We start from the raw sequence: 24,465 nt of genomic DNA on the forward strand, positions 1-24,465 counted from the left end.
ACGACTTCCCTTTCTTCCTTCAGACAATCGGTTTTTAAAAGATTACTTTCCATTCTTGATTCACTCTTTCTTTGCCATTCTGGAGAGTGAAATTTGGGACACTCATCGCGGATTTGCTGTGTGTGTGCGCATGTTTACATTTGTATTATATGTACATATGCCTGCAGTGCAACAGACCCAGGTTCAATCTCTAGCTTGGGAAGATCCCTTGGAAAAGGGAATGGCAACCCACTCCAGTATTCCTGCCTGGAGAATCCCTTGGACAGAGGAGCCTGGCGGGCCACAGCCCATGGGGTCACAATGAGTCAGACACAACTGAGCAGCTTTAACTTTTGTATGTACATGTACACATATGATATGCCTAATGATATGCATGTACATAATATGTATATAGTATATGTATACATAATATCTATACATATGTATGCATATATGTAAAGCTTGCTTGTGGTTGTATGCACGTATGTGTATATTTTATAGGTATAGTTTCAGTTGTTTCTCAGGATGACAGAATGTGATTTAGATCTCTCTTTCTCAAAGAAACAAGGACTGCTTTATTGTGTCTGTACAAGAGATCATGACTCCTGATATAGCATTTAAAAATAAAACTTCTTCTCGATAGTGTATTTTAATTCAGAAGATAGATGCAAGGTAATACATATATTATTTTAAAAAATAACAAAGCAGTGTCCTGAGCATAATGTGATCATGTACTCAGAAGGAGGCCGAGAAGATCAAAACGCAAGGGAGTCCTGTGCCCGTTGGTGACCCCGGGCAGTGGGCAGGCACGACTCCCATTGGCAGCATACAAAGCTGGCATCCGGCGCTCAGCCGTCGGACACTGACCCACTCTTGATCCCTGTGAGCAGTGAGGGTACAGATCCTAGTGGCAAATCATGCTTTAGGGGTGAGGGGACTAGGCAGCAAGTATTGACCTGACCCGAGCTGCCTTTTCATTTGGTTCAGATGAGCACTGAGTGGGCCAGGGCCCAGGGGAGCCACGACAGGGTCCGAGGAAAAGGCAGTTTGAAAAGCCAGAGAGAGTTTTGATTCTTCAACTCAGCAAGCCTGGCAGGGTGGATGAGGTGGAGCTGGCCTTCCTGGAATTGTCGCGTCGATTTTCCTGTTGTGTTTCACTGTTGACGCTCTCACAGACATACAGGACCGCTCCGGCACTGCCTGCCACCCACCATCTGGTCTCGGTGGCCTGTGTGTCACTTCGTGGGTCCCCCTCCTCTGCCTACGGCGATGTTTCTTCAAAAAGAACTAGGGTGCAGTCCATTGGTGGGTATTCAAGGCAATCTTTTCGTAAGAATCTGTGGAGATGCTAAAAGAACTCTTTCAGACAACTGTGCTGTTTCCTGTTTTTAACCTGTTTATCCGTCTTTCAGTAGGATGAATGGCGTTTCTGGGACTGTCGAGGGGGTTTCTTCACTCTTAAGACAGGGCAAAATCAAGCAGTTGTTCCTGGAGAAATCAGGATGGCTTTTTTTGCATTGTCATTTGTGTCTTTTTGCTTATCTGCTTGTATAAATGAACTCCAGAAGGTGTATTTAAGCATTCTGTTAAGTAAATTTGGAAGACTGGGTTTCAATTAAAATAACCAGACAGTGTGACCTAGCTCCCATTTCTCCTTAATTTTTATCATTAAAGCCTGCATATCCCTAAAGACATCTGCCAGGCTTCCAAGTGATTCTTTTCAGGAATGTTCATTCATTATTAATCAGGTTGCGTGGGCAAGCGAGTATGTGATTATTTTAAAGAATGTCCTGGAGATCCAATTACTAAAAAATGAGCGAGTTCTAGACAGACGTGGATGGACAGAAAAGGGTTTGTGAACAGATTAATTCAATTTGCATGAATTCCACCAGGTGGGTGTTGACTGAAATTAAAAATCTTTCCTGGTTCTCAGTTCAGGTATCAGGTAAAACATTTTTAACTTCAGCACTCCTTAGAATACAGGTGAAATGACAACTGATTAAAAATATCTCTTGTCCTCATTAGTTATTTTAAAACTTGAGGCTACTGCCTCAGTGCTTATCTGCTTGTCACTTTTTTTTCCCCATCAGTTCCTCTGGTCCCCTACAATTTGATTGGCAGAAATTTTCACTTGTCTGCCGTGATGAAGTGAACAAATTTGAGTGTGCTGAGGTCGGAGGTTAACCACAGTGATACTTCAGAGGGATTACCTTTAGAAGGTTATGGGATCACTTTTTTCCACCCGTTCCTACTCGATGTATTATTTCTACTGTTGCTTTAAGAGCCCTTTTGCATTTTGACTGTTCTGTGCCGTAATTTGTGGTGGGATAAATTGTGGTGGGATAAATTGTGGTATCAGTTTATAGGCTTTCAGGTTGCCTTTACATTCAGTTGGAGCTCCCTTGGTCCCTCTTTCCATCCTATGGTTCTCTTTTATTGTGCATTTACTGACTCACCTGCTTCTCAAATCAGCCAGGATTCTAATGAGTAAAATAGTATTTGGGTAGTGTTTTTACTGTGTGGTAGTTATAACTCAAAAATGAAAAACTAAACCAGGATTGAATATGCAGATATTGAGTGCTTGTATTATGTTTTAAAAATACTCGGTTTGTGGTGAATTCATCTGGGGTGGAGCTTTCAGTTTTTACTGAGTTTCTGTTAGATCATGTTTGGGGTTTGGAGATGCAGTTTATCTGACGTGAGACCAAGTCCTTTCTGAGTTTAGTCGCTTTTGCAAACCCTGCCTCACCAACTGAGGTTCAGTTTCAGTACTTTCCAATTCCCAAGTTTTTAGTCCTCTGAAAGTCTGTATTTCTGCTGATCCAAGATGAAAACATTATTCCACAGTCCTTAAAAAAATACTCCATCTATGGCTCTGGAAAAGAAAGAATCCCGTAGCAAAAATTCAGATGGCAGTAAGTCCGCTCAGTCTTAATTACTTATGTGAAGAGAGAGAACAGGAAATTGACTTGATCCTGTTTCTGAAATTTATGACTCTTGAAGAAGTAAATGTATGCATAGCATTTCCGAAGCTGTCTCTTTTTTCTGATACTTTTAGGAATTTCTTTTTCCAAACCAGTTTTAGGTGACTTGGTGTAACGTTGTGCAGTTTTGATAGTATTTGTCCTCTCAGTTGCATTTTGGTAAAACATCAAGCTTGGTTTCCATATGCCAGAGGCTATTTATGGGGAGAGATGGAGGAAGTGCCTTGCGAATCATCTGGGCAGTGGCTGAGAGTGACCTGATATTAACAATTGACCACAGGCCACCCAGTGTTGGTATCCAAGTTTCTTCCTTGGTCTGGTGACTCATTAATTTCCCTCATGGTGATGGCTTTCAGAACTGTACAAAGTGAGGGCCTAAAAGTAAAATTATAGGCAGCTAAAATGCATGTTCTTTTTCGCAGTCTCCAAATGAGAAAAGTGATTACTTTAGATGGAGTATGCAGACATGACACAGAATACTTGTAGGGAAGCATTGAGAGTGGATTTACCTTGTGATTAAGACACCAATGTCTCTATTAAGAGAAATTGGGAATAAAAAAGTCAGGGATGATGTGCTGACAATTGTGTGCATACAAAGTCGCCTCAGTCATGTCCGACTCTTTGCGACCCCATGGACTGTAGCCCACCAGGATCCTCTGTCCGTGGGATTCTCCAGGCAAGAGTGTTGGAGTGGGTTGCCATACCCTTCTCCAGGGGACCTTCCTGACCCAGGGATAGAACCCGAGTCTCTTAAGGCAGGTTCTTTACCACTGGAGTCACTTGAGAAGTTCACAATTTAATGTCTCCTTATTCTAGCAGGTGATTGAATTCATAGAATGCACTTGGTCTGGAGATTCCTTGGTCACTTCTTGATTATATATTATATATATATATATATAATATATAGATAGATAGATAGATAGATAGGTGAAATTCCCATGGGATTTTGAACTGGAAAGGCTGCTCATTGACTTTGACTAGGGATTAATCTTTGCAGTGCATGCCATCTTCACAGGGGTCCTAGGTGTTTCTTCAAAGTGCAGGTCATCTTTGTCATAGCAGAAGTCAGGAGAAACTACAAGGACTAAAGCTGTGAAATCCTAAAATGAGCTACTGAGCAGGATGGTGGGAAGGCTTGTGACAGCAGAGGCGGGGAGTTAAATGTTTTCTCTGCATTGACTTGTCAGATGAATAGTTTTGCCTCTTACTTCAAAGCAGAAGGCAAAAAAAGATGAAACCAACAGATATGAACCCTCTTAACTTCTGTCTCCCTGCTTTAGCACATTGATCCCTAAGGGCACTCCTGCTGAGTTCAGCCATCTCCCTTCTTGAGCCTAATACCATATCTGAATTCTTTCAGTCCCAATGACCTTGTCTTCTATTGGGAACTTTCTCCTCCCGTCTCTTTGCTTCCATATCCTGTGCCTTGGACAAAAGAAGGCCTTTCTCCCTCCGGGAAAGTTCTCCTCCTGGAATGAGTGCTGGTTAAAGATGATGATACTGGAGCCCAGAGAGAGCAAGGTGGCTTCTTCCGAGGCACCTGGGTCAGCCAGCTCACCATAACCATCACCTGGGTGTCCAGGTGCAGTCTCTCTATACTGCTCACTGCTAGCTCTCCTGCAGGCTTTCTATTGATGAAAGTGAAAGTGAAACTCACTTAATCGTGTCAGACTCTTTGCAACCCCATGGACTGTAGCCCACCAGGCTCCTCTGTCCATGGAATTCTCTAAGCAAGAATACTGGAGTAGATTGCCATTCCCTTCTCCAGGTGATCTTCCTGACTCAGGAATCAAACCCAGGTCTCCTGCATTATATGCAGATTCTTTACCAGCTGAGCCACCAGGCTGACTGGTGATGAATTTTCTGTTGATCTATAGATGATTTTTCCTTAACTCCCAAAGGCATGAGCACCTTATATCCAACTTGTATCATGCAGAGTTTTGAAGAGGGAGGTAGTCTTTTGGCTCAGGCTATCCATTCACAATTGGCCTCAAATTTCGACTATGAATGTTACCTCCATGTGAGATTCATGTTTTTGCTCACACATGCCTGCCTATATCAGTCCCAGAGCTAATCTGATTCTATTGAGTGAATGATGAAAGAAGATGACTCATTTAAACCTGCACCTCATTACTGATCACTCTGTTGGGTACTAGGAAATACTTCTTTTAAATAAATATTTTAGTTATTTTGTGAAGAGGATAGTTATTTTGTTTTGTGTCTTTCAGCTAAAGTTTTACTTGGCTAATGGTAAACATGTAAGACATATCGTGCTATTTAGAGCCATCTTTTAAAACGTTCTTCTTTGTGGAATGCGAAATCCCTCAGTACCATAGTGGCCAGGGCTCTTCGGACCTCTTGGAAGTTTGTCTCTCATTAAAAAAAAAAAAAAGCAGAAAACAAAAGAAAATGGAACACGAAACAAAAAAAAAAGTGACAAGAGAAAAAAATGATTTGTGCTAGGAAGAAAAGCAAAGACAACTGCTAAAAGCAGAAAACGGTCCCATTTACTGGGTCTCTGGTACAGGAGGTGAGTGATTGGAACTAAGATTAAAAAAGCAGCTTGGGAGAAAATTGGGCAAGGTTTTTAAAAGATAAGATGTCTTTTTTTTTTTAATTAGTTTATTTTCTATTTTTTAACTTTACAATATTGTATTTGTTTTGCCATACATTGACATGAATCCACCACGGGTGTACATGTGTTCCCCTTCCAGAACCCCCCTCCCACCTCCCTCCCCATCCCATCCCTCCGGGTCATGCTGGTGCTCCAGCCCTGAGCACTCAGTATCATACATCGAACCTGGACTGGCGATTCATTTCACATATGATAATTTACATGCTTCAGTGCCATTCTCCCATATCATCCCACCCTCACCCTCTCCCCTAAAAAAAAAAAAAAAAGGTAGGCTGTCAGGACTGAGACTTTGGGCAGCAGGGAGTGGCTCAATGTTTTGTGCCTTTAAGAGAAGTCCCCAGAAGAAATGATGGTGCCAAAGCATGTTGCAAAGGTGAAACTGAAAGACAAAAAGTGGGAGGTAATAAGTCAAATTAGGAGGTATTTTTGTAATTGTGTGGGGTTTGTTTTTGTTCATTTGTTTTGGGCAATAGTGTGGGAATGCAGTAAAGATCTGGATCAACACAGAGGCAGTAAGAACAGAGAGGTCAAAGAACTACTAAGATTTGGTATTTACATGTCTTGGCTAATGATTTGGATTTGGGGAAAGGTGAGTGTATGGAGGATCCCAGGGATGGCGGAGCCTGGTGGGCTGCCGTCTATGGGGTCGCACAGAGTCGGACACGACTGAAGCGACTTAGCAGTAGCAGCAGCAGAGTGTATGGTTTCCTATTGATGCTGTGACAAAGTACCACAAGCTTCATGGTATTAAAGAAGAACACTGGGAGTCATTAAGTCTGACACTGGTCTCACTAGGCTATAACTAAGGTATATCTACAAGGCTGTATTCCTTATGGAAGTTCTAGCTGTGGTCTCCATCTGTTTTGGCACCAGGAACCAGTTTTATGGAAGATAATTTTTCTGTGGACCAGGGTTGGGGGATGGTTTCAGAATGATTCAAGTGCATTACATTTATGGTGTACTTTCTCTTAGTAGGAAAGGAGAAGGAAATGGCAACCCACTCCAGTACTCTTGCCTGGAAAATTCCATGGACAGAGGAGCCTTGTAGGCTACAGTCCACGGAGTCGCAAAGAGTCGGACACGACTGAGTGACTTCACTTCTTCTCTTAGTATGACATCAGCTCCATCTCAGATCATCAAGCATTATATCCCAGAGGTTGGGGACCCCTGATCTATAGGATAATCTGTTTCTTTATTTTCTCCATCTTCTGCAGGCTGCCTATATTCCTTGGCTTATGGCCTCCTCCCATCTTCAAAGCAGTGTCTTATCAGGTCTTTTTCAAGTAGTGTCATCTGACAGTTCTCTTTTACTTCCCATTTCCACTTTTAAGGACTCTCATGATTATATTCAGTCCCACTGGATGATGTAGGCTCATCTCCTTGTTTCAAGGTCAGCTGCTTAGCAGCCTTAATTTTCATCTGCAACCTGAACTCCCGTTTTCTTTGTAAGATAGCTTTGGTGGGGCGGGGGCATGATTCTGCCTCCCCCAAGAGGGAGGAGTAGAAAATGAGGCAAGCCTCTGACTTATGCTAATCAGGAGAATGGAAGCACCATGAGGAAATACCAGGAGGCTTGGAGGGCAGATGGGTTAGGGACAGAAGCTACTGAGTCCCATGAGATGCACACTGTGAGTTGAGGTGCTTATAATAAATGAAGCAAGGTACTGTCCGTGCTACAAGATGGTGCTGTGAGAGTCTCGCGAGCCTAGGAGTCAGAGAGGCAGTACCTGGATGAACAAACAACCTGGACAGCTTTTTGATGGAAGGTAGGCTGGCCCTTTTAAAAACACCTAGGCTTTGTGGCTCAGCTGGTAAAGAATCTGCCTGCCAATGCAGAAGACTCAAGAGACGCTGGTTCGATCCCTGGGTCAGGAAGATCCCCTGGAGTAGGAAATGGCAACCTGCTCCAGGTATTCTTTCCTGGAAAATTCCGTGGACAGAGGAGCCTGGTGGGCTACAGCCCATGGGGTTGCAAAGAGGCAGAGGTGACTGATTGTACATGCACACACACAGGCTTTGCTGGAGAGGTCAGAGGCGGTTAGAGAAGAAAACCAGAAAAGCCCCATCTCAGTGCTATGCAAAATGGGGAAGGGGAGGTAAAGGAAGCAGGGAGAGGCGTGGAAAATAAATATCCATTTATTCATTTTTCATTTTAAAGAAGTGCTTTCCTCTGAAGTCTTGAGTCTGTAAGAAAGTTTTCTGAAAAGATGTCTGGCGGCCAGTGCTTCCCAGCATCCAGTGCTTTAGCTGCATCCTGTGACCAAAGACTCTACCACTGAGGTCTGTGATTGGAGAGAACTGGAGAGAGCATCTGTGGGCGCTACCCCAGGGACACACAGCTGAGAAAGAGCAGACCTGTGGATCAGACTCCATTGTCTGGCCACCCGCCCAGCTCTCGCCCCTCACTCTTCTGTGCCTTGTTATGGACCGCAAATGGTGGACGAGCAGAGGTGTGAACTGTGAATTGTTTTTCATCCCTGGTTTGTTGCAAAGGTTCCCACGATGACCAACATCCTCCTCTGAATGAGAACCAATCAGCCCATTCAGAAAAATCTTGAGCTATAGCATTTCCTGACGGTGATATGCATGTCTGATTTCCTTCCATTGTAGTGAAGGCTAAGAGTCAATGTCTCTCTCTCTCTCTCTCTCTTAATTGGAGGCCCGGAAATTAAATTGCAGGAGTTCAAAAAAGAAAAAGATAACATTTTGCACAAAATCTACTCCCACTCCCACATCTCTGTGTGCTTGATGACCCCCTCTTTGTCTTTAAAACCCACCTTGCATGTTGCCTCCTTAAGGAAGCTTCTGCATCCCCTTCTCCCCCAGTCTTTTGTTATGTTGGGTGACAATTTGTTTTTTCTCTCCCATAATAGACCATAAGATCACTGAAGGTGGAGAGGGGCGGGCAGGTGTTACCATTAGTTGTCCCAGGACCCCTTACCTAGAGGGACTTCACTATTTGGTGAAAGAATGAATGGCATTTTCATGTCTCAAAAAAAAAAAAAAAAAGAGAGATTATTTTAAAGAAAGCTAGAAAATAAGCCATCCTATTTTTTTTTAAGAGAAGACAATGGCATCTGTGCTTAGTGGTAATATATTGTTGAGTGGTTTCATAAGAATATCGCTACCATGGGAAAATCTGGATAAAAGTAATGAAAATGAGATCTGCTGTAGACAGCAAATCAAAATCCCTTCCTTTCTGACAGCCTACAGGCAAGAGGTTCAGAAAAATGGCCAAACCTCACTTTGCATGTCGATATTTTGTCATCACTTAATACAATTAACCAACAGCATTTATAGCATAGACACTTGCATAAAGCGCCACGCCAAGCGCCAGGGCAGTAAAAGAAAAAATGATCCATTTCTGAGCGGCTGCTATTAAATCTTTCTTAGGTGAATTGCCCCTGAGGACTTGACTCACATTGTGTCCATGGATGGCAGGGTGGAATCCTGTCGTCTGGCATTTCCCATTAGCACTCGAAACTTGTATGCGCTTGTTGAGGTCTTATCCTGCCGGCGTGGCTATTGTTGCCAGTGCAGCATTTTATTCATACCTCTCTGAAAGTGCTCTTCATTTCTATTTTGTTGACTGTACATGTCTCTGTCTTCTAAAATACAGGTCAGCAGAATAAGATACATACACCAAATCCAACTTGCTACCTGCTTTTGTAAATATAATCCCTTTGGACAGCCATGATCATTCATTTCTGTATTGCATATGACTGCTTTTGCCTGCTACAGTGGCAAAATTGAGTCGTTGCAACAGAGACTGTCTGGCCTGCAGTACCAGAAACATGTACTGCCTTGGCCTTGATAGAGAAAGTTTGCTGACCTCTGTTCTGACATATTGAGAGATTATTGAAAGCAAGGATTATGTTTTGTTGTTTCTGGGTTCAGCCCCAACGTTGGTACTTAATATGTTCGAGTCTTAATGTGTGTGAGGCGCTGTTCTAGGTGCTGGTGGTACATCCCTCAAAGAGCAAAGCAAAGTCTGTGCCCTCCTAGAGCTGATACTCTAGTGGTTGGGCCATGGGGAGAGATGGAGCAGTGAACAAACTAATAGACTATGTCGGTGAATGTTATGGAAGGAAACAAATGGAGATGGGGAAGACAGGTTGGCGTGATGGGTAAATGGGTGGTTGCAGTGGGAGTAGGGGAATTCATTCCATGTGGGTTCACAAAGAAGGTGACGAGCAGAGAGTCATTCCAATGACCTTGCCAAGGGGAGGCAGGACGTGCGTGGTGTGTTTCAGAGATCGCAAGGAGGCTGTGTGCCCAGAGCAGACGAAGGGCTGGCGTGGGAGGAAATGAGGTCACTGTCTGAGTCTGTGTTTTCTGGGGCTGGTTTTATTCTGTGAACTTCTCCCTGAGTGAGATGGGAAACCCCTGGAGGCTTGAGCAGAGGCGAGGCAGGCTCTGTTGTGTGTTAACAGGCTCTTCTGAGTGGAGGATAGACTATGGGGGTGGGTGGCAACAGTAAGAAGAAGCCAGGGGACCATTTAGAAAAATACTGTGGTCATCCAGGTAGGGGAGGATGTTGGCTTGGCCCATGATCATAGAGAGAGGGGGATGAGGAGGAGGCCTGATTCCAGGTTCTCGAGCCAGCTCACTGCCTGGCATTCGGTAAATGTCTCTTGAATGAAATGTCAGTGTTTCCCTTGGGATCCACAGTGGAATCCCCTCTAGAAATTCTGACTGTGCTACTCTGGGATGAAATTCTGGCACCTGCCTAAAAATGCAGTCATCAAAGCTCTCCAGACAAGCTCAGTACTCTGGTGAGATCTATCAGTAGGTGTTCTTGTTTCACCTGCCAACATAGTAGCCCAAAGGATCTACCTTTTTCCTTTCCTTGACATACTTCTGCTGATGGTGAGAAGATATTTGATTGAGAGATTGATTATTCTGTTTTCCCATAATTAACCAAAATGATGATTAATGGGTAAATAAAACCTTTCAATTTGAATAAGCCATCTGTAGGAAGGAGTTGGCCAGGACTGAGTGCGGATCATGTTTCTCAAAACAGCAGCCCTGGGCTTTCCATTGCAGGTCATGGAAAGATAAGCAGTCTTTCATATTTCAAATCTCAGCTGCCCGTTTATCCTTTCTTATATAGTTAATATCAGAAGATGGCTGAAGAGGTCTTTAAGATGCCAGGCTTCTATGAAGCTGGCAGCTCTTTAATTTTTTACAAGGCCGGCACATCTTTTATGCTTTTAATGATCAGCTACCGTTCAGTTGATAACGAGATGAGCATTGGTTTAACTAAACCACACCATGGTATTTCTGAGGGATGCTGTTTCAGAGAGGGTGAGGGCATTCTAGAAATGGCAGATTTTATAAATAAATGGGAGGTGTGGATACAAAAAGGCTGATTGTCAGAATCACTAAACAGAGCTTCGGATGTGAAGCCTTCCCATGAATCCGGCTGAGAAAACTCCCTGGAGGGCGATTTGAACATCGCCTCTACTGGGTGAACTGCACGATTCTCCCACAGTCCGCAGCGGGCTGCATCTAATGCACCCGTCACTGTTGCACAGACCTCTGCTAATGGCCTTGAAAGGGAGAAGGTTCAAAGAGGCTTGGTTCCCAGGCCTGCTAATGAGCATGAGGCCTCTTCCCTCTTAATGAGCCAGGGTTTATGTGGGATTCTTTGCCCTCCCCTTTTTGAGGGGAAGGCAGGCGAGAGTTCACAAAAGCAGCAAGTCTTGCCGTCAAGGGGAACGTGCAGCTGGGCCACCCGAATTCAGCCTGGAGGGGAGCAACAAAGCTGCCAGAGGTCGTGTCCAGGCCAACGTGTCTCTGAGTGTGAGGCTGGACCTCCTGCTAGCCCGGCCTGTCGCTGGCGACAGTGACAAGCCCTTGATGGGAGATTTTTAGGCTGGGAGGGTTGCTTATGGTCCGTCGGCAGCCCTTTAAATTTCCTTGGTGGAACGCGACTACCTTCAAGTGCTTTCTAAACTGTAATCGTCACCATTGTTATAACTTAGCAAATGAATATTGTAGCCACTACGATCCTTGTTCTCATGAACCGCATTGTTAGTACTCACTGGTCCTCAGCTCACCGCAGCTGCTAAAAAGGCCCCCAGATATTTTTCTCCACTTCTCTCTGCCCACCCACGTCCCACTGCTGGATTAAACAATAGAATTATTCAGAAGAGTAACGAATACATGCCAGAAACGTTGCCTCTATCACAATCATCTTTGTGAAAGTCACTTGTTTTTTTCCTTGGGGGTGTATTTGGGAAACTGACATCCTCAGTTGCAACGTTATGATTGCCACTGAAACCACGCAATTGATTTCATACACATTTCACGCCCGCTTCTACAATAACTGCCTTTCTCCTCTGAAGCCTGGTTTGGTATCACAGAGTAGCAGCCCTTAAAGCACATATACTTAACATGTCAACTCATAAATGCAAAGTCATGAAAGACTCTGTAGTTCATTAATTACTGTTTCTACATTTTTGTTTTAAAGCACAAGGAAAACTTGGCCATAACACAATAAGATTATTTTGATTAGATATGGAAATTACAGTTTCAAGAACTTGCGGTTTGGAGGGAGACCCTTTAAAGAATAAAATTGCAAAAAATATATATATATATTAAATTAAAAAAAAAATGCTGCTTTTGGCGACAGGAACCTTGAGGAGATGTTAGCTGATATGCTGGCTTTGGGTGTTCTCTGCCCCCCCCCCCCATTTCCCCAGTGAATAGAGAATTATTTGGAATGTACACACATTTACCCTCCCGTGACCTGTGTGTGGAATTATTCTGAGATGCACTCAAAGCTGACAGCCCCCCATGGCTGACCCCCTCACGCCTAATCACATCTTACGTTCTGTTTCCAGATAGCTGATCAGCTTCCTTGGATTTCGCTGATGACCCAGGAGAGCTTTGCCTGAAGATGGAAACACTGGAGTCGGAGCTGACCTGCCCTATTTGTCTGGAGCTCTTCGAGGACCCTCTCCTGCTCCCCTGCGCACACAGCCTCTGCTTCAACTGCGCCCACCGCATCCTGGTGTCACACTGCGCCACCAACGAGTCCGTGGAGTCCATCACCGCCTTCCAGTGCCCCACCTGCCGACATGTCATCACGCTCAGCCAGCGAGGTCTAGACGGGCTCAAGCGCAACGTCACCCTCCAGAACATCATCGACAGGTTCCAGAAAGCCTCAGTGAGCGGGCCCAATTCCCCCAGCGAGACCCGCCGGGAGCGGGCATTCGACGCCAACAGCATGACCTCGGCCGAGAAAGTCCTCTGCCAGTTCTGTGACCAGGATCCTGCCCAAGACGCCGTGAAGACCTGTGTCACTTGCGAAGTGTCCTACTGTGACGAGTGCCTAAAAGCCACTCACCCGAACAAGAAGCCCTTCACAGGCCACCGTCTCATTGAGCCCATCCCGGACTCGCACATCCGGGGGCTGATGTGCCTGGAACACGAGGATGAGAAGGTGAATATGTACTGCGTGACCGATGACCAGTTAATCTGTGCCTTGTGTAAACTGGTCGGGCGGCACCGAGATCATCAGGTGGCAGCTTTGAGTGAGCGCTATGACAAATTGAAGGTTAGTCCGATCCGCCTTAAGCCAAACCCCTTTGTGCCAGCAAATGTCATGGAAAGAAAAAGTGTATTCACTGCTAGCTACGTGGCAGGTGAAGGTTGTCTCTTCGCCTTTTGTTATCTGATTCGTTGTAGCATGTTTTTTTGGCAGCCTGGCCATGTTACACAATAAGAGTATCTTGCAAAAGTTGACTGCTGCTTGTAATGTTAGCGTTGTCAAGGCGAGAGTGAATTTGGAAAAATCTGGATTATTTTCAGTCCTTGTAGTTGAGAGAGAGCAGGAGAGAGAGAGAGCAAGGAGGAATGGCAGATAAAATCTGGGTTTAGGCATTTGGGGGGGCATTTATTTTCCTCACTCATTTCACTGGCATCGTACTAGAATCTAGTTACTGCCCAAACAAAGAAGAGAAGAAGGAATGCCTAGAGCAAATGTGGGATTTTAGAGGACATGTGACCTTTTATTCCCGGCATAAATGATATCCAGCTTACTGGTGGACTGGGGTGTTCCGATTGTCTCGGATTTATGAAAGAATTTCTTTTCGTGGAAGCTTTTTAACGCAATAAGGGTAGAGGCAAATATGATTAACTTCGTTTTTAACCTGGAACTCCGAACCGAACTCTTGCTTGGGGAATGATAATTAATATGACTATCCATCACATTTTAAAAATCACTCTCTAAGCACGGAAAGAAGGCTCCAGGGGAGAAATAAGCCAGGTCTCCAGGTGTCTGTTCATCTGCGGGCGGCGGTGGGTCTAATTATTGCAAACTCAGCCGAGCGAGTTTGCTCTGATCATGAGACACTTCTGTCGATTCTGTTCACCAGCTAATTTTAGATCATAAGATGCCAATTAAAAGGAAAGGAAGTATGAATTAAGAGCTTTGAGTAAATATATATTGAAGTCCTTCCTCTCAGGACACACAACACCATGTTGTTGAGCAAACACAATGAATCACATGATCAAAAGCATTACCGCTCAGAGCAGATCATCACCTCTCACTGAGTTCCTGTCACTTCTTCTCGCCGCTGACTTGGGCTTCTGTTTATGGGGACCACATCGTGATCCTTGCTTTCAAATGTCACTTGGGGAACAAACCTATCACCTGAGCAGCATGCCTCACTCAAAGTACAGATCAATCTAGGAAGTTAAGCCTGAGAATGGGGGCAATACAGACAAGGGAAGACAGATGCTGACTGGATTTCTAGTGTCTGCACAAAGGTGGCCAAAGGCACACCTCCCACGTTCTTAATAGCAAAGCAATGTGCGTGTGAATTGTGCTGCTAAAATTCTTCAGAAATTGCTGTGGCTATCAGATTTTAGAAACTATGGTAATCCTTCTGCCCTTTCTTGGTGGGGGACAGAATGTGTAGGATGATTGAACATTGGCGCTTTTTTTCCCCCCTCCTTTTTTAAAAAAACTGAAGTATAGTTATTTGCAGTGTTGTACTAGTTTCAGATGTACAGCTAAGTGATTCAGTTTTATATATATATATATATATAGTCTTTTTCAGATTCTTTTCCCTTATAGGTTATTACAAAATATTGAGTAGCGTTCCCTGTGCTCTATAGTAGATCCTTGCCGGTTGTCTATTTTATATATAGTAGTGTGTATATGTTACTTCCAAAGTCCTAATTTATTCCTCCCCCAAGCCTTTCACTTTTGGTAAGCATAAGTTTGTTTTCAAGAAGGTAAGTGTTTTTGCTTTCCAAAACTTAAAGCTGCCAGATTGGATTTTTTTTTCTTTATCAAAAAATGTTCCTTTAATTGGATTAACACTGCTCTTAACTATCAAGTGTGAAAACATCACACTGAGGTTCGATATTCAGCAACTCCAAGACTTGATATTTAAACCTGGTATTTGAGTTCTTCTCATTACTTTTGTCCCATCACAGAGGAGTCCTTAGTTATTTACATCTCCAAATTTAAGAGGAGACACTTACGTGCTCTAGCCCATTTTGTGATGAAAATGAAATTCTTCAATTATGAGCCCTGAACACTTGTCTAATCAAGCCAGTAGGCTAGTGGTCATTTATACTGTCACCAGGAGGGCCTGACAATTAATGATCCTGGTAGATTTTATCTTCTAATTACAGAAATATAAGCATATAAACAGCACCCAGTAGGCTGAAACACATTTATAGCTGCTCAACAAAGTATGCTTATAAGCATTTATTTACAGCCATTTTACAAAATATGCTTATCAGCATTTAAACAAATAACATGCTAGCATAGCCTGTTTGTTCTAAAACATGCCACTTATGTTAGAACAAAAAAATCATAGAATACTTGACATTTGGGTGTCCATGGTATTTCAAAACCTAAGTACAGTATAAGCATTGGGTTTTTGAAGAAAGGAATAGCATACTGAAAGGACCAAAACAAAAAAGATGATATTTTTGTTAATTACTTTGACCTGAGAAAGTAAATGAGTTCTGTTAGTATATTTTCCTGAGGCTTTAGCATCACTTACAAAAATGGATTTCTGATGATATGGAAACAAAAGCATAGAGAAATTTGAGGATGCTTTCATTCATAATGTGATAGATTTGCTTTACTTACTTGAATATGTAAGGACTCAGGTGTCTGCTGTTTGAATTTTTTTTTACTTCTGTTAGTAAAAGTCCATTATTTGAAGAAAGGGAATTCTGCAGTGATCATGAAGAATAATTCTTTCAATAACATTCAATAACTTAGAGGGACATTTTTTCATTAGTTCTCAGTATACATGTGTTGATATAGAAGATTGGAATATACTTTTGTACATTACAACTATTTTTCTAGACACAAAAGAAAAAAAAGGAAAACTTTCAGCATGTAGAATTCATGCAAATAAAATCTCTGACATCATTTGAAATCGCATCAAGTCAAGAATCTAACAATGCTTTCAGAGACTATGCATTGGGAGATAATCATAAAATATTGAAACAAAGAGAAAATTAAACTAGCATTTCCTGAACTCTGTTTTAAGATAAAAAGAGAAAAGTCTTCCTGGCAAGTTCGTCTCTAAATGGAGCCTATTATGATGTGGACCTTTTCACATCATTTTAATTGAATTTTAAGAAGCCTCTCAGTCCTCCAAACTTGATTCAAAAGTTTGATTAGTGAACCAAGTAACATATAAGAGAATTGAATAGAATGCATTCCAGAGTTTTCAAGAAATTACCATGCAGTAGTTTCTTCTCCTCTGTTCCACTATACAGTGTTGGAGCTCTTGTTTCTTTCCTCTAGTCCCACCTATAAAAATATACAAACCCAGAAAAATTGACCTTTCCTTGCTCTTCAATTTCAGCATACTCTGACTTCAAGTTAGCTGAAACTGAAGTTCCAAATCACTGTTTTGCTCTTCTGACTCTAATTGGCATTCTTTTGGCCTCGGGAGTTAATTTACGAAATAATCCCTTTCAATGGGTCATCTTATTATAGTTTTATAATAGTTTGATAAAGGTTCCAGTTAAATCTCAGCCTTCCTATGTAGCCCTTCTCTTCTGGAGGTGGAGAGATGTGATTTCACTTTTGGGCTTAATTTATAGATCGTGAGGGTCTATGTTTTTGAAAGTCTTCTACTTTATTTGCCATTGGGGAAGTTGTAAGTGGAATCTGAGCTAGACTTTTTACTTTTTCCTTAGAATTTCTATGACTTGTTTCTTCTTTGAAGAGTCACTGGTAGAGTGCAGATTCCAGGGAAAGAGGGGTGTGTGTGTGTGTGTGTGTGTGTGTGTGTGTGTGAGACATGCATATGTGGATAGAGGCTGGGGATGCTGCTACATCCTACAAGGTGCAGGATGGGCCCACACCATGTAGAGTTGTCTGGTCCCAAATCTCAGCAGTGCCCAGCTTGAGAAACCTTCATGTGTGAGAAGAATTTAGCATTTATCACTGCATTGATTTTCCAGGGCTGCTGCATCAAGGGCCCACAAACTAGGTGACCTACAGGAAAGGAATGTATTGTTGTACATTTCTGGAGACTGTTGTTGTTTAGTTGCTTGGTTGTGGCCGACTCTTTGTGCCCCAATGGACTGCAGCCTGCCAGGCTCCTCTGTCCATGGGATTCTCCAGGCTAGAAAACTGGAGTGGGTTGCCATGCCCTCCTCCAGGGGACCTTCCCTACCCAGGGATCGAACCTGTGTCTCCTGTATTGGCAGGCAAATTCATTACTGCTGAGGCTGGAAGTCCTCAATCAAGGTGTCAGCAGAGTTGATTCCTTTTGAGGGCTGTGAGGGAAGGATGTGTTCCAGGCCTTTCTCCTTGGGTTGTTGGTGGCTGTTTTCTCCCTGTATCTCTTCACATGGCATTCTTCCTGTGTGTTTATCTTCGTGTTCAAATTTCCCTTTCTTGGCATAATTTTTTTGACTGTCCCTCACGGCATGCAGGATCTTAGTTCCCCCATCAGGGATCGAACCCATGCCAACGACATTGGGAACCCTGAGTCTTAACCACGGGATGGCCCAGGAAGTCCCAAATTGCCCCTTCTTAAAAGGACACCAGTCATATTGGATTAAGGGCCCACTCTACTCCAGCATGACTTCATCATAGCCAATTATAGCTGCAGTGACCTTTAAGGTAGCATTCTGAAATATTTGGGGTTAAGACTTCAACATACGAAATTTTAGGGGCCACAGTCCAACTCATAGCAATCACTTACTCCAGTGTATACCTGGTTATCTAGTCAATTGAGCACACAATATGTCTCCCTCCATGATTTAATCACCCTAAGTTATGCAGAGACCTTTGACTCCCACTGTTCCATCACTCACCTAAGACTCACTACAGGATCTTGCAGATAATGAATTCCCAATAAATATTTGTCAGCTGCTTCACTGATGATCAACTGTTAACCCTACTTGAAAACTTAAATTCCATTCATAATAATATTACAGATATTCATTCTGATATAGGAAAAAGAATTCTGTAAGATAATTTCTTAAGATAATTTCTGGGCTTCCTTGGTGGCTCAGATGGTAAAGAATCCGCCTGCAATGCAAGAGACCCTGGTTCAATCCATGAGTCAGGAAGATCCCCTGGAGAAGGGAATGGTAGCCCACTCCAGTATTTTTGCCTGGAGAATCCCATGGACAGAGGAGCCTGGCGGGCTACAGTCCATGATCACAGTCAGACAGGACTGAGCGACTAATGCTTTCAACTTGAAGATAATTTATAAGTAAGAGCAGAGCCAGATATACATTATATTTTATCCAACTGGACATGATTCATTATTCTGGTCTGTATTACATTTCATTGATTTAAATTTAATGGTATGGATTTTGATAAACTAGATCTCAAATACTTGTTCACCTTTGTTTTATGCTCCTGTATGATGGACACTTGACAGACCCATTATACCTACTGTTTCCTTTATCCTCCCGTATCTGATATGTAGATTTTTTGGGAGAGGTCATGCAAAAGTAAGTTAATGAATGCTTCATAAAGGCAATATGAACAGGAACAGTCCCCCTCCTCCCTGGAGCTTATAGTTTAGCAGAGAGTTCCAGTAGGTAAATATTTCCTCTGTTGGTGGGAGGAAACTCTGGGTACACTGTGCCCAAAGGAGGGACACCAATGCCAGACCCGAGAGACTTTAGAGAAAGGCTTCCTGAAATAAAGGCCATTACATCTACCATTGCCAAGCTTTTTATTAGAAAACTGAAAAATTTAGTAGACATCCATAGATTCTTTGGTATCATTCTTTTTTATATTTCCCACTTATGACATCCCTTGTGGAGCCCTGTTTCTTTTTTTAAACGGGTTCACAGTAAGTCTAGGTTAGATTTTAATCTAACATGTATATCATGACATTTTGTCACCTGATGCCATTCGGGATATGTGGATGTCAGACATACGTCTTCCAAAATGTTTTGGTTATATGAGTTCTCACCTGTTCCAACTAGCCCCTTCGAATTTCTATTCTGTTTATGCTTATTTCATGGGAACAATTCTTTAGACTGCTATATATATATATTTAAGAAACTTCCCATGTGACAAAATACAGTTTCCAAATACTTGTGAAATATGTTAAAGTTGTATTTTAGGTTTCTTAGTTGGGTACAAAAACTTTTTATGATACACAGAGTAAAAGAAGACATTTCCAGCGATATGTTCTTAACAGTAAACTGAAGGCTCCATCTTTCTCCTCTCTCCTTTTCATCTCTTCCCCGTGATGAATCCCCTCTCCCTCCCTTACCTGCAGAGAAGACTGTCTTACTGCCTGATGATTTATTATTGGGATCGTTTCTGAGGAGTTCAGAGAATTCTGGGAAATAGACTGGTACACAAGGTCCCTTCTAGTCATTTGACTGTGTAAAGAAATGCAATTTTTCAACATGTTTCTTAGCTTTAGTTCATTTATTGTTGTTCTTGCTTTGTCCAGTTGTGTCCAACTCTTTGCAACCCCATGGACTGCAGTACACCAGGCTTCCCTGTCCTTTGCCATCTCCCAGACTTGGCTCAAATTCATGTCCATTGAGTCAGTGATACCATCCCACCATCTCGTCCTCTGTCGTCCCCTTCTCCTTCTGCCTTCAATCTTTCCCAGCATCAGTGTCTTTTCCTATGAGTCAGCTCTTTGCATCAGGTGATCAAAGTATTGGAGCTTCAGCTTCAGCATCAGTCCTTCTAATGAATATTCAGGATTGATTTCCTTTAGGATGGACTGGTTTGATCTCCTTGCAGTCCAAGGGATTCTCAGGAGTCTTCTCCAACACTAAAATTGTAAAACAGGGCTAATAATGTATTTGTTGTTGTTCAGTCACTAAGTCATGCCCAACTGTTTGCAACCCCATGGACTATAGCACACCAGGCTTCCATGTCCCAGAGTTTGCTCAAACTCATGTCCGTTGAGTCAGTGATGACATCCAACCATCTCATGCTCTGCCACTCTCTTCTCCTTCTGCCTTCAATCTTACCCAGCATCAGGGTCTTCCCCCGTGACTTAGAAATAATGTACTTACTTGCACAGAAACATGGGAGAGCAAAATAAAATGTTTCACACAAACCATCAGCATTGTGCCTGGCAATGTATTAGAACATAAAAACACTGTAATAATCCAGGAGGTTAGAATGGCATGATGGTTACAATGTGGACCTTTGGGGCACACTGCCTGACAGTTATTTTTTAACCACTGCTTGTCTTATTTGCATGTGAGATAAGGGTCCACATTGTTGCTTTCATGGGTTTTGTAGTTCTGTGTCTCAAGCTCCTGGCGAAGGGCAGAGGCATGAGAGTGAATAAACACTTGTTGATGGGCAGGTGCATGATTGATGGGTTAGAGAAGTGCTTTGGGATGTGGAGGAGGAAGAACTGACTCTGGTTTTGAGTAGACAAGAAACCTTGCTTCAGGGTGGTGGGCTTTAAGCTGCCTTGACAGATCAGTGGATTATGCATCAAAGAAGAGTGAGGCGTTCCTCGGGAGTGGGGCCAGCAGAAACCTGTTGGCAGGAATTGGCAAGACAGCTTAGGGATTCTAGACAATGCTGGCTAGAGCCCAGGGTGCCAATGGAGGGGCCCAGGAGGGAGGCTGTCGGAAGAGTCCTGTTGGGGGCAGGGTGAAGAGTTTGAGTCTTTGAATGCCAGGTTAAAGTTTGGGGCAGTTTTCTTCTTCTCTAGAGAATAACGCTGAAGGAATTTTGTTTTCAGAGAGAGAGGCTGATGTCATGTATATTTTCTGAAGGCAAGGTCCAGTCAGGATATCAGAAACATTTAGAGTCATTGTGCCCACAGAAGAAATAGAAGGGGGAAAAGTTGTTCACATGACTTTAGATTTTTGTGGTCTCATTTTTAATAGGCAAAGTGAAGTAGTATCATAGGTCAAACTGCCCCCCCCGACACACACACACACACACACACACACACACACACACACACACACACACACACACACACACACACACACACACACACTCAACAGAAACATGGAAACCAGTGAGAGTCAATGTCTTGTCCTTGAAGATCAAGAGTGGGAGTGATCATTGATGATTGGCTCTTGATTCCAGACATAAATGCAATTCTTTTCTGCCTTTCTTTCCCTGGTGGCACAGATGGTAAAGGATCTGCCTGCAATGCGGGAGACCTGGGTTCTATCCCTGCATTGGGAAGATCCCCTGGAAGAAGGCATGGCAACCCACTCAAGTATTCTTGCCTGGAGAATCCCCATGAACACTGGAGCCTGGCAGGCTACAGTCCATGGGGGTCGCAAAGACTCGGACACGACTGAGTGACTAAGCACACAAACATATAGCGCAGAGATATACTCGCGATGATGTGTGCTTATTTCTTCTGGATTTTTGATCCACTCTAAGGTAGATGTGTTCAAATCTCTAAATGCTGACCACAAGCCTCAGGAATGTTTTAGAGTCAGATATGACCTTGAAGTTTATGTTGTTTCATCCCCATTCTGCAGATGAGGAAATTGGGGCTGAGAGTGGTAAAAGGGGTGGCCCCACATCACCTGGGCAGAGGGCTTTGACCTAGGACTAGAGCACAGTTCCCCCTGCTGCCCTCTTATTTTGGGTCTCTTCGGCTCCAGCTTTTCGAGTGATTCCATTACTTCTGAGGTTTCCTTTGGGGTTTGGAGACTCAGTTCAATTCAATTCAGTCGCTCAGTCATGTCCGACTCTTTGCAACCCCATGGACTGCAGCACACCAGGCTTCCCTGTCCATCACCAACTCCAGGAGCTTGCTCAAACTCATGTCCATCACGTCGGTGATGCCATCCAACCATCTCATCCTCTGTTATCCCCTTCTCCTCATGCCTTCAATCTTTCCCAGCATCAGGGTCTTTTCCAATGAATCGATTCTTTGCATCAGGTGGCCAGAGTATTGGAGCTTCAGCTTCAGCATCAGTCCTGTATGAATATTCAGGACACATCAAGGTGGTGGTTTTACACAAAAACCTGGCCAGGCTCTAGGCCACCATCATAGATGGTGGCTGATGCCTTATGTCATTGTTGTTCAGTCACTAAGTCGTGTCCAACTCTGCGACCCCATGGACTGCAACACACCAGTCCTCCACTATCTCCCAGAGTTTGTTCAAGTTCATTAAGTCGGTGATGCCATCCAACTATCTCATACTCTGCCGCCCTCTTCTCCTTTTGCCTTCAATCTTTCCCAGCACTCGAGTCTTTTGCAATGAGTCAGGTGCCTCTAGGGCCACCCAGAAAGCTGCCTTAAGATATCTCCATGCCAATATTTTCTCCAGCTGAGCCACTGTAGACTTAGATTGGGTTGTCTTGAAGGGCCAGACCTGAATTCACACAGATGTATCTGAGATGACCTCAGAGACACCTCAGAAGAAAAGATATGCTCATGTGGAAACCAGTGGATTGTCATGGCAGCTTCCATGGGCTCACTGATTTACCTCTTAGAGTAATTTTTTCCTGAATGTCCTAATATATAGAGAACTCATGTATTTTATTTTAAAAAATAATTTATTTTTAATTAATTTTTGATTGCACTGGGTCTTTGTTGCTGCTCGCGGACTTGCTCTAGTTGCAGCGAGTCAGGGCTATTCTTTGTTGCAGTGTGCAGGCTTCTCATTGCAGTGGCTTCTCTTGTGGAGCTTGGGCTCTAGAGTGCAGGGTCAGTAGTTGTGGTGCGCAGGCTTAGTTGCTCTGCAGCATGTGAAATCTTCCCAGACTAGGGATCAAATCTGTGTCCTCTGCATTGGCAAGTGAATATTTATCCATTGTACCACTAAGGAAGTCCCTCCTTAATTTTATTTAAGTATATAAAGTGAGTCCATATAAGTGAGGAGTACCTATTTGTGCATAGCATTTGAATTTAAGTTGAAAAGTTTTGAAAGAACACAATTCATCTTCATGAGGTACAAAGTTAAAGCGAGTAGGATTTGCTGAAATTACTTTTACTGAGTATTTTTTAAAGGCTGTGATATTCAGAATTCTTTCATTCTCTCTGACATTAGCAGATCATAAACTAGGTTATTCTTAGAAAGACTGGCACATTTTTTGACAATGGGTAGGTAAATAATAAAGAGGACACAGAGTAGCCTGAGAAAGTGAATGAAGCTAAAGACTGGATCTATTCTGTGTATGTGACATAGGCATTCTGGAAAAATCTGATAAAGCTATTTACAAAGTCCACTTAAAACTTAATTCATTTTATGTTTTAGATTTTGGGGCACACTACTTAAGGACTTCGCCTACCCATGAGGATAGCTTTTAAGCTGACAGAGGAGAATACATTTTGCATTTCTCATCAAAAAGGAAACTGCTTGTAAAGTGCCTCCTCTAGTGACTGGCACATAGTAAGCGTTCCATGAACATGAGATATTATTATATCTGGGCATTTACTGTTACAATAAAGGCTTCATTGGTGTAATCCAATCGTGGATTTCCTGACAGTATCATAAATTACTCAGTGGTTATAGCGTCGATTTGTGTTTCTGGCTGACATGGGAAATTTTGAACAACCCTCGGGGGAATTATAATTGGGTGGGAACTTTGATTTGTCCTTTTTAAACCAAGCCGAGTAGTAAAATGGACTCTCAAGAAGCAGTGAGCGGTGGACTCAAAGAAATGGCTTTAAAAACAAGCACCATTTTGAAGTTCAGGGCAGCCTGGGCCAATCACAAGCTCCGTTGGCCAGCTTTCTGTTTTGCTGTAGATCACCTTGGGTGTGTGAGTGAAGGATGGGGCTGGGCAGCCCTGGGCTTGGTGTCAGCAGCCATCACCCTTAGAATAGGAAGAAGGAGGGGTTTCAGTCTTGGTTAGGGCTGGGGGCAGAGGAGACCCCTGAAGGGAAGAGCTTGCACAAGGACATGAAGGCCTCCAGCCCCTCCTGTAGCGGCTCTGGGTGTTCTGTGCCATTAGGACAAAGTGCATAGAGCAGCAAGGTCAGCATCTTGTATCTACTTTGCTGCCTATTGGGGAAAACAGTCAGGAAAATAATGGGTTTTATTCACGTGGAGATAGACTGGGTTCTTATTCCTGAAACAATATGAAAATTCTGAAATCTTCTACCTTTTTCGTGTCTTTATAGATGATCTTTTCCCCCATCTGCTTTATCAAATTCTGCCTTTAAAAAAAAAGAGAAAAGAACCCTTATTTATTCACAAGGGATATTTGTGTTTGGCTAAGGAGATAAGCCCTGGGTAAACTCTGGCAGTGCCGAAATGAGTCACAGAGACACTTTGTTGCTTCCATGGTCTAGACATAATTATAACATGTGATAAGAGCATAGAAAAGGGCTAGGAAAAGAAGTCCATGAAACTCAGTCCATGAGATAGTTTTTAAAATGACTCATAGTCCCAGATTGCTGACTTATGTGTTGCTGTGTGGAAATTGTGCTGTGTTTG

The 24,465-nt window shown here is 43.1% G+C and overlaps 1 protein-coding gene across 3 annotated transcripts in view; it reads left to right on the top strand.

The window, feature by feature from the left end:
* The window catches only part of MID1 (midline 1), a 186,408-nt gene that overhangs the window by 45,875 nt on the left and 116,068 nt on the right, over nt 1–24,465 (top strand). Inside the window, exons 1-2 of one of the 3 annotated variants that reach the window (XM_081566134.1) lie at nt 868–1,284; nt 12,447–13,162. In XM_081566134.1, coding sequence (XP_081422260.1) covers nt 12,503–13,162 — 660 coding nt within the window. In that variant the 5' untranslated portion in view covers nt 868–1,284; nt 12,447–12,502. Of the gene's footprint in view, nt 1–867; nt 1,285–12,446; nt 13,163–24,465 lie in introns of those variants that run through there. The other 2 variants (XM_081566133.1, XM_081566135.1) reach the window with 2 other exon arrangements.

This window comes from Giraffa tippelskirchi, chromosome X (genome assembly GCF_054371585.1).
Source record: "Giraffa tippelskirchi isolate mGirTip1 chromosome X, T2T-mGirTip1v1.2.pri, whole genome shotgun sequence".
Classification (NCBI taxonomy): Eukaryota; Metazoa; Chordata; class Mammalia; order Artiodactyla; family Giraffidae; genus Giraffa; species Giraffa tippelskirchi.